Below are 13,537 nucleotides of genomic sequence, written 5' to 3'. Positions count from 1 at the left end.
GGGTAAGTTGTCTACATGGTAACCTGAGATGGACAAGAGTGAGAAGGTTCTTCCAACATGGCTCTGTAGAAACAGGTCATCTGCCTTTGAGGGTAGCAACACCAGAGAACCCCTCCTCAGTGTTTAGTGTTGTCTATGTTACCACTCCTTTGCCACGATGGAGCTAAGAGATGACAAACCCCCTCCTAAGGCTTGGATCTCCCCAGAATATAGTTCAGAAATTCCCTCACTCGCATGGTCTGAGCTAATGCGACTAAATTCCTCAAGCAGTTCAGCCCTTAGTGCTGGCATATGTGGTTTAAGAGGAAACAAGCTGCTGTACCTGTTGTGAGGAGCTGTCTGGTATGCCACAGCCAGCGCTTGCCGTAGGATATCACTCATAAGCTGTTCAGTGGCCTGTGACAAAAGACATTAGGAGATGGCATTATGAAAAGAGGAGAGGAACGTGCTATTTGCTCAAGTATGGGTGTAAGAGCAGCTGAAAGCCTGGCTCACTTCAATCCAGTGTTTGATCAGCAGGGGACAGTTCAAGATGCCCAAGTGAGTTTTACTGGCACAGGAATAAGAACCAAGTATATTTAACAGAAAGAAAGAGACCTACAGATGCACAGAGCTCACACTGCAACTGCCCGGTCTGGTTCCCTCTGGACCTGCAGAGCTGTATGTGCACAGCAGGGTGGATCCGATGTTCCAGAGCCTGTGCTTCAAAGAGCATTTTAGCATCCTGCCTCACACCCCAGAGCTTGCTTTGCACACGGCAGATTCCAGATATTCTCCTGGGAGCTGGTATATGCTTGTTATCCGCTCCCTGCGGTCACCAGGCTTACGTCAGGACACTTTCACAAAAACCTCCCAGCCTGGACAGCAAGCAGAGGGCAGCCGTATGCCCTACACACTTGGCTGAATCAAGGTTTAATTAAAAGCTAATTAAGGCTCTTGGCTTTCTGTGCCTGTATCAAGACTGGAGCAGAGGTTTCTGGGATGTTCAGTCAGGAAAGCTGGCATAAGTCTACAATTATAACGAGCAATCTGATAGTTACAATCTGTGTCTACAAATGGATGTATCTGTATCTGAGTTCAACTATGATAAGTAACGGAGAGCACAGCAGAAGTCTGCATGCGTGTGCATATGGAATTAATTAGCTTTTGTAAAACTGATCTTCTGATAAGTAGCAGTCTGGATAAACAACCCCAAAAATTGTCTTTGGCTTGAAACACAGCACAGCACTGCTAAAAATAATCTGTGTGAGCCTTCAGTCCAAACCCAAGAACTTCAATTCCATGCTGTTCAAAGCTTTGGTAAGAAATGGTCTCTGTTTTTCCAAAATTGAGTATGATAGATAAATGGTTTCCTGTACAAGGCAGAATTGCTGCTGTCTGCAGGAACTCAGCAGTCTCCCAGCAGAGACAACCCAGACAAAAAGGAACTGAACAGTATTTAGGAAAAAATAGTTAACCTCTCATAAAATAATCAAGTCTTAGAGAACTCTGGCAGATTTCCCCCTCCAGTTCTGAAGGGCAGGACAAAGCAAGGAGTACTTTCAAAGTTACACAATGAGTCAGTATCTTGCTGGAGGTGAGAATCTGCAAATCACTACTCTGTGTCCAAGCCAACAAATCAGTTAGAAAGCTGGAAACACACACAGAAGCATATGACACTCTTTGGTCAGCTATCGATCTTTCTTTACATGCACAAAGATAGATATCAGACTCTCCATCTCCTGATTTGATAAATGCATACTAGTACGGATATTCAATCTTTTTTTCCTACATTACTGGCCTAATACAGTTACAGAAAAGTTCTTAATGTGAAGTAATTTCTTACCTTTAAAATCATATCTTCTATTACTGATGCATAAACATTCTTTTGTACCTCAGCAGGCTGAAAAGAAATTCCTATCTATATAATACAAGAAAGAGAAAAAAAGATTAATACATCAAATAACACCAAGTAGGTTTTGCTACAGGTGATATGAGAATGAGATAACAGAAACAAGCTGTTACAAAGGGTAGTTAAAAAACAAAAAACAAGCAAGCAGACACAGCAGAACTTTCAGGCAGCGTAATCTCAGGCTTCATTTAAAAAAAAAAAAAAAAATCTGGAGCAAATGAAGCTTGACCATTAGAACAGCCTGCAGAAATGCCTCTAAAACACAGAAGAAATGAAAGCAGGTTTTAATTTTTGTTTCAGAAAGTCATAGAATCATCATAGAATCATAGAATGGTTAGGGTTGGAAGGGACCTCAAAGATCATCTAGTTCCAACCCCCCTGCTGCGGGCAGGGACACCCTCCACTAGACCAGGCTGCCCAAAGCCCCATCCAACCTGGTCTTAAACACTGCCAGGGATGGGGCATCCACAACCTCTCTGGGCAACCTGTTCCAGTGCCTCACCACTCTAACAGGGAAGAATTTCTTTCTAACATCTAATCTAAATTGACCCTCCTTCAGCTTAAACCCATTACCCCTTGTCCTGTCGCTACACTCCCTGATAAACAGTCCCTCACCAGCTTTCCTGTAGGCCCCTTCAGGTACTGGTAAGCCGTAAAAAAGTCCACACAAAAAACAGGCTGCATTGGATATCTTTGGATTGAGAACGGAAGCTCCATTTTAAAACTGTACATATATTCAATCCATCTATTTATAATCTTCCCTGCACCTAACTATGGCAACGGAAACCACTTTAAACAGTACTCCTGGCACAAGGGTTCCGCATCAAAAGAGTGTTTCATCCCCCAGTCACACTCTCGTCATGCCTGTGCCCTTGCCACCTACGTAGCAAGAGCCTAGACACACTGCAGAACCGAAGTTTTGTCCCCTGATGGCAGCATTTGAGGTGGAGACAGAGATCCTTTCCTTCTCCCACAACTGCTGCATGCAAACCCCTTCTGCTGCTCCTGTCTCGGCTGGTGCAATGACGAGCACTCTTTCCTACAAGCTGAGTCAGTGTCCTCTCTTTCCTTCCTGCCACTGTGAGAGAAGATCCCCCTCTCCCTTTCTTTTACCCTAATTTGAATAGGGGGGGGAAGTTTGCTGTGGTCTTAGCTTTACCACAACTCCTTTTCAGGAGCTGCTATTAAACAGCACTGCTCTAAGCAACGAGCCCAAATCTTTCACGTGATGGGACAGGAAGAATTCAGTGCTAGTGCTCCTCTTCCCTCATTTCCCCTTGCTTCTAGCCTTCCAGAATAATTTTTCTGGTGCTAAGCCCTGCAACACAACCACTCTGAAACGACCTCCCACCTGGCATGCTTCACTTACTCCTGCCAGCATGGCCAGCCGAGCGTCAGGAGGACTCAGAAGGTCCAATTTTTCCAGGGCATTTATAAAAAATTTCTTTCATCTACATGGACCTCTGGATGCTTTATGAAAGGCAACTAAATAAATGTAAGACCACAACTAGCTTAACAACAGTTCTTAATAGCTTTATGATTCACTTATTACCTTCTCTGCAGTGTCCCTCACAAACTCTGATGCAGGTAAGGAAGCCAAGTAGAACTTCATCTCCTCTTGTTTCTCCTCCTGTTCTTTCTTAATGTTTATTTTTAATGGCTCGCTAAAGTTGAGAATATCTACTTCCTCTTCGTGTTCTGGTTCTCGTTTCAGAAATTGCTGTAGTTCCTCTAGTTTTCGGCACAGCTCCTCACCGCTGCTGTAAGATGAAGGGCATTCTGAAAAAGAAGCAATTAAACACATGACAGATTATGGAAAGCTGTTTATAAACAGATGCACACTCAAAATATGGCAAGAAATTAAGGTAATTGCAAGTTATTTTTGTAGTTCCTACCAAACATAAGGATGAACAGAAACACAAACAGTCATTGAGAGTCTTCTAATTAAATCTTCATGACACTCGTGGTCCACTCCCTCATCTGCCCCTAAACCAATCAAGAAAGCTGCATTTCAAACAAAACCAGGCTAATGTGAGTCTCCTAAACATTCTTTTTGACAAAGGGCAAAGCAGTCTGATGCTCTTCAACTTGCTTGGAGAAACGGAGTTTCTACCATGTAGGCACCACGTACCACTAAATCATCTTTTAAACTGTGACAAGTATTATCAAGCTTTTCAAGAAAAATCAGAAGACAGATTCGCAGTGGAATTATGAAAGAGTAACCTCTTCTCCGCATGCTCAACCAGAGCCAGTAAAACCTTCAGTGGAAAGCTACGCAATAAACAGATTCTTGTCTTCAAAGACAAACACAAATCTAGTTATTTAGATACAAATATGAATAGGTGGATGTAGGCTTCCTTTCCACCTTCAACAACTGCAATGCATGGCCAGACTTAGCAAAGAATAATCAAATCCATACACTTCCGTGAAATACCTTAAATCCCTGTATGATCAGAACAGAAAAACATTCAGCTTTGGGAAAGGGATTATCTGAAGGTTCTGAAGGTGAAACAAGGGAGCTTAACTGTGAAGAACAGATGAAATGAAAGATGTATGTTTAATACATACTAAACCGGACTGTGGAGATCCCAGAGCTATGCCTAGTACAACAATGTAGCAGCTGTAATAACAAAATGTGAAGCTTCACACGGGCCAATTGACTTCACTTTTGGAGGTAAACTAACCCCCACTGAGCTCCATGCTGCCGCTGCCAGTTTTGGGGGGTTTTTTTGTACCTGAACTCATTCGCACTGTTTGCACGGTAAGCCTTTTAGCAGAGGCTAAGCTTACCCAAGGGCAGAACTGTCATTACTCCCTATGCTTTGTTTGTGTGCCCATTTATAAATCATTAGATTGTGGGGCAAGAATCATCTCGCGTAAGATTTATCTACACTGGGCTTCCAAAGGCCCCAAAGCACAATAAAACCCAAAAGAAGTCCCAGAGAACATCAGGATTGGTAGGGACAAGGGGCAGCCTCACTTGTAGGCTAGCCCTTAAGATCTCCAACTTCTGTTATTCCAGAGTGAATCAAGTTAAAAAACAAAGAACGTAAGAATTCCCTTCTCGTGAAGAAGCAGCACACGTGTGTGCACACAGAGCCTCGAGCCATTTAACAAACAGTGTCTTTGGTGAGAAGGAGCTTTCTGTCCCTCCATACTCACCTGGCTCACTGTCTATCTGTGTCAGCACGTCTTCAATCGAGTCCTCATCGTTCCGCAAGGTCTCTGGGTCAGGTGGAGTGTAGCCATGGCATCGACACCAGTGCACCACGTGCTTTGTTTTCAGGGGTGTAATGTTGTGAAACCTGGGGTGCTTCTCTATGATTTCTTGTAGGATCTTTCTCACTGTCATTGCTCGTTGCCACTGTCACAAACCAAAGGGACATCTCATCACGCTGACTAAAATGTTTAAGGCTAGACTATGGCCCAGGATGGTAATCCAGGTTGCAAGGAAAACAAAAAGGAATGCAATTTTCTCAGAAGTCAGAATGACAAGGAAAAACAAATGTGGAAGATGGTCATAATATTGGTATCGGGCAGCTGTAAGCAGGTCATTTAAACTCTGCTTTCTCATCCAGGCAAAAGCTCAAGAAAAAGGGACACACACTTGCAGGGGCCCAGACACATTTGGCTTGCCTTGAACCGTCTCATCTCCCGAGTAACACCTAAGACGGCATAACACAAGAAATCCACTGAGCAAAATATGCTGCTCAAAATTTTGGTTGAACTCTTCAATCATTTAATTTGGGAACAGCAGAGGGTCTAATTGGTAAAACTCCATAGCAAGATGACAGAACTATAAAGAAACAGGGGGAAACATAATCTGGGCCTTTTTGTATTGTGCTTGTTAACTGGAATATTTATCTTTAGTGAACTGACAATCTATTTCAGCACTAGCATTGCTTGTGTCAGAGCCCTCAATTCTCATCCTACAGAAAGCAGACACAATCCCATGAAAAAATGGACAAAGTATGTTGGGTAAAATTCCCACGACCGCAATATGCCGCAGAGGAGTGACGAGGATAAAGTGCTAACAGGACAGTTTGCAAAAATTCTGATTCTGAAAATGCTTCAAAAACATCTTTCTTTGAACCAACTGAAAAATGACCATCAGGGTCCCTTCTGCTTGAGAAAGTCTCTGAACAATAAACTGGATCACTACTTGGACACAAATCAGTGCGTCTTGCAGTAAGGAATGCTTCCATTTAAAAATGCGACAGACTGCTTCAGAAAACAAATCACTCCACAACAAGGAAAGTTCCATAATTCAGAAATCCTTCTTGTGTCCCTAATGACTGCTTACGAAACACAGGAGAGGATTACCTCGGCTGCCCTCCTCTTCCCAATATTCCAGCTGTAATACTGTTCCACTGAACTGGCACAAAACGGGCTTGCATCTTCACCTAGAAAACACAAAGCCAAAACCAGTATTAAATTTTAATAAGTGAAGCAAGATAAATTCTGGTTTTGATATTATTTAGTGGAGAAGAGGAGGGAAATGTGTTTCATGGTCACAGGATCAAGGACCGTAACTCTTACAAATGCTGTGCTCTCTCAGAGCACAGTACAGATACGTGCAGCAGACACTTTGGTTTTTGAACACAAAATCAGCATCCCCCTTGGGCTGGACATACAGACATCTGTGGCTAGGGGCTGTTTTAAACCTCTGCTTCCCCCCAAAACTGTAATGATGTAGACCTGTAAGTCTGTCTTACTAGTCAAAGTCTCTTCCTTTGGAAGACATTTTTTTTTGCCAACAAACTGCAATATAAAAATGAAGCAGTGTAAAGGTTTCCTGGCAAAACCACGAGGAGGGGATATGAATCCTAAGCAACGGATTCATGAATGCTACCATAGGCCAGAGAGCTGTATGCAATGAAAGCTTTACTGTGCCGTGCCACCCACTCCTACTTTGCTCACTGTGCTTATCTTGAGAGGGTCTGCCCTACCCAGTCTCCAGGACCACTTGTTCAAAGTGCATTAGTTACCAGACAAAGCTGATACATTTTCAGCTATGTACGTGACTAAGAAGTATGCAATTATAAAGTACCACAAAAGATTAAAACGTTTCTCTGCAATCCACCACCTTTTGTTTAAATAAAAATGCAAAAACCCCAACAACACACACATTCCCATGCTGAGCTATGTTAGCACATTTGCCAGCACTTCTGAAACCCTGGAATTAAATTAAAACCCCCAACAAACCCAACAAAAAAGCACACCTGTGAAGGACAAACCAGGGAAAAGAAGACCTACTTGCAGCTATTATGTGAGGAAATACAATCTATTTCTAACCAACAAAACAAGTGAAAGTTACTAACTGCTGACAACATATTTGGCTTTGTTGGAAGAACCTGATTCTAAGCATCTTTAGAATAACCCCTGGTGTAAGCTCTCTAGGAGAATGGCTTCATTTCATTCTGTCTTTTAATAATTTTTGTGGCTACAGAGTATACAAAGCATTCTGTTGATACACTGAAAATAGAAAGCAAAGCCTTTTCATTTACTGCTTACTTTTTTCAGCAATTAATGGAACCTTCTTCACTACTGCTGTTAAAAGCTGCTGGATGTTCTCCAAATATTCTATGCTGCAAGGGATAAAAAGAATCACAATGAAGAATATTGTTGGCAGCAATGAATCAGATGTAAAAGGTTTTAAAATCCCTGCATGGTTTAAAGTCCCTAGCCCCAAGGCATTATAGCAATACTGGTATGAGGATAATCTCTTATGCCCCGATCTGGAGAAGGTATTTCAAACAGCCCTTCCACTTGCCGAAGCATCCACATCTGAAGCTGCATTTGTCATGATGAAGAAACCGAAGACAGGCTTTTTTGGGCGGGCTTGGAAGAAATCTCTGCATCATCTCACAATCTGCAGCCCTACTTTGAGGGATAAGACGCACCCACTAGTGCAGGCTGTCCCAGTAGGAACACGAGATACTGCATGGGAAGATTTGTACTTACAGGACTTTACGTAAATTTTACTTAACCACCCATACTGTATTTAACTGGCAAGAACTGTATTTTCCATTAGTTGTTTTATAACTAAGATAATTTCCAGTGTGCAGTGACTTAAGACTTATTCCTGTCTCCTACACATACTCTCCATCAGGGTAATGTCTGCAGCAGTATGTCGGAATAACAAAACTTTTCAAAACATGGAGACAGGGAAGTCAGCCACTGGAGAAATCAAGAGCAGAAGAAACATCCTACACATAACAAGAAATATGCAGAGAAAATTCTGCACAGTGAGTTCTGGTGAAAAAAACACTAATAAGTACTTGCAAGAGCATCGCAAACAAGGCATTGGGTTTCACAGCATCCAGTGAAAAAATAGCCCAGGAATCTTTATTATTTAATTCCAATTCTGAACCAACACAGCCCTCGTACTAAGTAATAACAGAAATAGATGAGCCTTACAAGACTAGAGGCAAGAAGAGAGACAGTTCTACCTATTTCAGGTGCCCCTTTTTTAGCCTGCATTTCACTGGGCAGTCTGACCTTAGTAAGGACAGACAATGGCAATGGGAATTATACAAGCAATGGATGATAAGGAGGTTTTAACAGCTTGAGATTTCAGCAAACCCCAAAACAACTGCAAATCTTCAAATAATTTTGTCCCCTTTCATAAGTCCTGCATATAAATCCATTTACAAAGAAAATATTGCAACACTGTCTGAAACAAATGCCAGCCAACAGGATTACTACTGATACAGCAGCGTATGGGACAGAAGATTGTATCACGTATTTCTAGGTCAAACTTAACACTACTGCACACTTCCCTAGAATCAACTCCTTTCCCCTGGTATTCCAAAGATCAGAAATCCTTATAGAGAAATGAACAATTACTTGATAACGTAATTTCCAAGTTCAGAGCTCTCTTCTGTTTTTACTGCTGCTTGGCCTTCTTGGGTACCCACAGAACTGCAGTTTTGTCCTGTTGAATCAGGCTCCATCTTAACTTCAAAGAAACAGAACACATTTTAAGAGACAAAAAGTACCAGTCAGCTTGATAAAGAATGTCTTGCGAGACTCCAGTAAGACTAAGGGTCTTACATAACACCACTGCATTTATTGTCTGCATTCTGATTGTTAAGTATGAACCAATCTGGCCTTCAATTCTGCTGAAAGCAAGCCACCAGAACATGTCACCCCGTCCCTCAATCTCAACCTGCTCGCATCTCATCCTTTTTAGAAAATTTGCATAATTAATTGCTGATGTTTTGCATATTACTGCCTGATCTAAATCGACCTGTCTGCAAATGTACAATGGCCTTTCTGTAAACAAAGAGAAAACTACTAACAGTTTTAGCAAGAAGTGACATTTCAAAGTGAGAACTTTTTTTTGAAGACAACACTGATTTTGACATCAGTGAACTTTCTCACATCTAGGTCAGAACTCTGGTGAGACAGGAGCAGGGAGAGAGAGAGACGTTCCCAACCCAGAACAGCCAGGCAGTCTGGTCATTCCTCTGGGATGGGAGAGATGTATGACGGTTCTGCAAGAGCTGGACTTGAGTATCTCAGCTCCGGCCTGTGCATTCTTCTGGGAAGTACTGTACGTACATCTTTCCCCTCTGTGTGTGTACACACACACACGTGCTGTCTACATCGAGTGCTGCTGGAAAGCATTCTCCAGTACATTTCACCATAGTCACTCTTTTGAGTACAGCAGTTACTGTGATTAAATGCATGCTGCTCTATGCATTTCTGCAATGATGGATTGAAATAATAAACATTTAGGGTACTCATGGGTAGCTTTCTAGAACATCCTCATTTCTCTCTGTACTTGCCTATGCTTTGGGATTTGTTGACAGGGAAGTCACTGTTCATTTCCTAGTCCCCAGATGCCACTTTTACTTGATTTAAACCCTACTAACAATGGAAATAAAGGAACCCATAGTCACAGGCTCTACTGTCATAGTCTGGCCACTTGCACAAAGCAGCACCAGCTTATTTCTACTAATAATCTTACTGAGAAATTCCTTCTTACCTTTAGTGATGGATGCTGTAGAGGGACTAGGGACAACCGTACTCGCTGCTGTGACAGCTGTAACAGCTGAAACTTTGCTGGTAGAAAGGGACTGTATCACTGGAGAGGAAGAGCAAAAAACAAAACAAAACAAACAAAACAACAAAGAAAAGAAAAAGAAAAAATAATCAAACTTCATACACTTTGAAAAATAACCATGTTCAGAAGCAACACAGTGTTTGTAGCACAAAGTTTAGGGATGAATTTCCTTGCTACATTTTCTTCTATCTCTAACTTTGGACCATGTATGCCAACCAAGAGCTTTGACCCTGTGTCAAAGGGGATTTCAAACACCATCTGTCATCCTCCTCTGCCCTTTACCTTTGTTCATAGGCATGAGTATTGTCTGAACACCTCCAGAAGCTGTGTTTACACCGAGCTGTTTAAGCTGGCTGGGAACTGTCAGAACAGCCTGCTGTGGACTAGACTGATTTGAGTGGATTTTTAGCAACCCTGCAAGAAGAACGGAAGACAAAATGTTAAATAAAACACACCATTTTGTTTATCTCCAGCTACTTCTCTTCCTTTCTGCCTGAACCGGGATGGCATGTAAGCTAGCACTGCCACCCTCTTAACAAGCCACAGTTCAGTGAACCGTCAGAGAAGTTTTTACTGACACAAATGATTGCTAAAATATTGGGGCGCTGCACCATAGTGTGTGCAGTATCACATGCTGCGCAGCGCTCTGATATTTGTGAGGCAGGTTTCCTAATTATGTAAGTAACCTTAAGTAAAAGTTGATCTAACACAAACCTTTCAGCTGAAGCAGGCTCAGCACAGAGTAAAACGCTCTGGTCAGAACAAGACCTTGCGCTCAAGGGTCTGGTAAGCCAGCGAGCGACAGCTCTGTTCTACTTACACAGCCACTCTCACTGAGGCACCCAAGTGCCGCACACACCTCTGCAATTCAGCTTAGCAGCATCTGCTGCAGTCGGCAGAGCGCAATCAACCATCTTTTAACTACCTGACAAGGCCAAGGCTGCGCAGCAAGTCTGGTGAAGGACAAACCTGAACGGAGTGTCCTGTGCCTTTCTGTAATATGCACTGGATATAGCCGTAAGGATGGCTAATCAAGCTATGAAGCATATTAAAGTGGGGACTGAATGAAATCACTGATTTTAGTCAAGGCTAAGAGAACAAGCAGGACATTCAGGTATTAACAGCACTATCCGTGGCAGCACCCAGTGACTTGGGTGGAAACAAGCTGCACCACAGTGCCATGGGTGAGGAGCACTCATCACCTCTCCATGACACCTCCAGCCACCACAGCCAGCACTCTAACACTGTGAGCTGGGCCTGTGTCCATCCTTTCTACTGCTAAACGGGCTACTTCCAATATAATTGTCTTCAATCTATAGCTAGCTTTTATTCAGATTGTGGGAATCTGTTAGGCTTCTATTTTAGAACATTGCCAACAGTACACGTCTTAGTTTCACGACAGTAATTTTATACTCACGATTTGTATCAAGATAAAGTTTCCATTTTGGTCTATTATTCTTGCGTGAAAAGCATTAACTGCCTTCCCAAGTACTAGACATGCAAGGTCTGGTGAAGATATCTTTTGGTTTGGAAGATGCATAGCACTGGTCAGTTAGGCTTTCACCACCAGGCAAGAAGGCTAACCTAGTATCACCAATTCATTTTTTAAACACTTTAGTCTGTTTAAGACTCATTTAAATAAAAGCCCATCTTTTTAGAATTAAAAAGCTGACTGCACAACACCTTGGCAAAACCTTTTCTACCACCTCCAGCCTTCTCAAACACACAGCCCCAGGATGGCCAACTTCCGCGGTGGTGGCTGGCTCCCTTTGACACACGGACCCCCCCAGCACTTCTTCTGGGGATGTTAAATGGTGAACCAAAGGTCTCTCTTGGCATAGAGCCAGGCTCCAGCAAGCAACTCAATGCTCATGGCTTTGCAAGTCTCTTCCCAGAACAGTTTACCATGCTTTGAGAAACTGCATCGTTTAAAAGTGTGCCTTGGGGGGTGCCCCAAGTATGTGATGCACAGACATGTCAGGTAGAGCACAGCCCAAACAACAAGGAGAGTAGAAAGGGACATTTTCAACTAACCCTATTAAGCCTGATGGGTGGAGAGACACTGTTCATTGCAAAACAATGGGAAATTTTGAGATTCTTTTTGAAAAGTTGCCTTTAAAAGTATGAATCTCCAGAATTTTAACTGTTTTGGTTTGCTTGTTTGTTTTGTGGTGTTTTTAAACATCAAAGTAACTGCTTCTTTTGGGATTCATGATGAAGTCAGTGCATCAGGCTAAAAAAAAAAAATTAAAATCTAGATATATTCTCATACCTAAATGGCAGTCTTAATCTGAATATTATTTACAATGTTGTATTTCCTACCAAATAAACCTTGCTGCTTTGTAGGCAAAGAGGAAAATAGTCAAGTGCTTATTGCAGAATTGTGGCAGTCTTAACAGACTCTGTTATTTACTTTCAAGCTCTGTGACACAAAGTGATGAAAAAAGGAGTTTGGAAGACTGTATGTAGGAAACAAGATCTGCTTTAAAAAGACACTGTCAGATGGGCTTAGTATCACTTACTTTCTCTTTTCTGTATTTGCATTCTGTTTCCACTTAGTAAGAAGTCACTTCAAATGAACAGAACATGACAGCAGGTAAATTAGGAGTCAAAATGAAAATTTCTAATTTTAACCCATAATATTCAAATTAAACCTGCTATATTTGGTCTCCGTGATACAAAAGATACCGAAGGACAATAAAACTAAATTAGGAAAACTCCCCTCTACATAAGGGCAGTCCATCTTTCTTATTTCTTCATTAACTTCAAGCATTCCAGATCCAACCTACCTCACTGTACTTAATGGATTTTGACTTCAAAGCCTTCCGTTCCCCCTAATCAACATCTCTCTCCTTTCCAAGCCAAACAGAGCAGATGCAAAGCCTCAAAGCCAAATTCTGCTCATGCAGCTTCTCCAACTTCAGCAGTTTCACTTTCACAAACTAATGAAGTCTGTAGTATCGCTGATACCTTGATAGTTTCAGCATTCAGTGGCACACAGTGCTCTTCAAAAGGCAGAATGCATCTTCTAATAAGAACCTGGCATGAAAACTAAAATCCCTCTCCAACACCAATGGGCAATGCACACTGTTATTTGTAACAGATACAGTCAATGCACTCATGATAGGATGCCAAATTATTTACACATCTCTTTGGCTAAGCCAAAAGTTATGCTAATAAGGTATGCTTTAGAAAGCATGACTTTACTTTTACACATTCACAAACACAGGTGACACTACGTTCTTCCATTTACAGTGAAGTCATCCAAAGAACGCACACCTGGATTCTAACTTTCTATAGGAAAGGCACAAAGGGAGTTTAATACCTGATACTGCAGCTTTTCCAGTCACAGGCGTTGGTGTAGTCATCAGAGAAGCAACACTTACAACAGTAGAAGTAGCAGTCTTATTCACGACTGATGAAGTAGACTGGCTCTGGCTTATACAGATTTGGTGTTGTTGTCCAGATGTCTTTGCTGTAGGAGCTCCAGAAGACGATGAGCTGGAACCTGCGTTATCTATTTGCTGCATAAAAGAGGCAGAAAGGGATAACAAACTCCTTTTCACGTCATAGAT

The 13,537-nt window shown here is 42.0% G+C and overlaps 1 protein-coding gene across 12 annotated transcripts in view; it reads right to left on the bottom strand.

Moving 5' to 3' along the window:
* The window catches only part of YEATS2 (YEATS domain containing 2), a 50,982-nt gene that overhangs the window by 3,674 nt on the left and 33,771 nt on the right, over window positions 1-13,537 (bottom strand). For 8 of the 12 annotated variants that reach the window (XM_054836017.1, XM_054836018.1, XM_054836019.1 and 5 more), the window contains 10 exons: window positions 13,288-13,486; window positions 10,245-10,376; window positions 9,885-9,983; window positions 8,741-8,852; window positions 7,406-7,479; window positions 6,215-6,294; window positions 5,054-5,255; window positions 3,444-3,670; window positions 1,826-1,900; window positions 323-396 (listed from right to left, as the gene is read on the bottom strand). In XM_054836017.1, the coding sequence (XP_054691992.1) occupies window positions 323-396; window positions 1,826-1,900; window positions 3,444-3,670; window positions 5,054-5,255; window positions 6,215-6,294; window positions 7,406-7,479; window positions 8,741-8,852; window positions 9,885-9,983; window positions 10,245-10,376; window positions 13,288-13,486 (1,274 nt within the window). Of the gene's footprint in view, window positions 1-322; window positions 397-1,825; window positions 1,901-3,443; window positions 3,671-5,053; window positions 5,256-6,214; window positions 6,295-7,398; window positions 7,480-8,740; window positions 8,853-9,884; window positions 9,984-10,244; window positions 10,377-13,287; window positions 13,487-13,537 lie in introns of those variants that run through there. The other 4 variants (XM_054836020.1, XR_008578355.1, XR_008578356.1 and 1 more) reach the window with 4 other exon arrangements.

This window comes from Grus americana, chromosome 9 (genome assembly GCF_028858705.1).
Source record: "Grus americana isolate bGruAme1 chromosome 9, bGruAme1.mat, whole genome shotgun sequence".
NCBI lineage: Eukaryota > Metazoa > Chordata > Aves > Gruiformes > Gruidae > Grus > Grus americana.
Note: the sequence above shows the minus strand (reverse complement) of the source record. Positions and strands in the feature narration are given on the sequence as shown.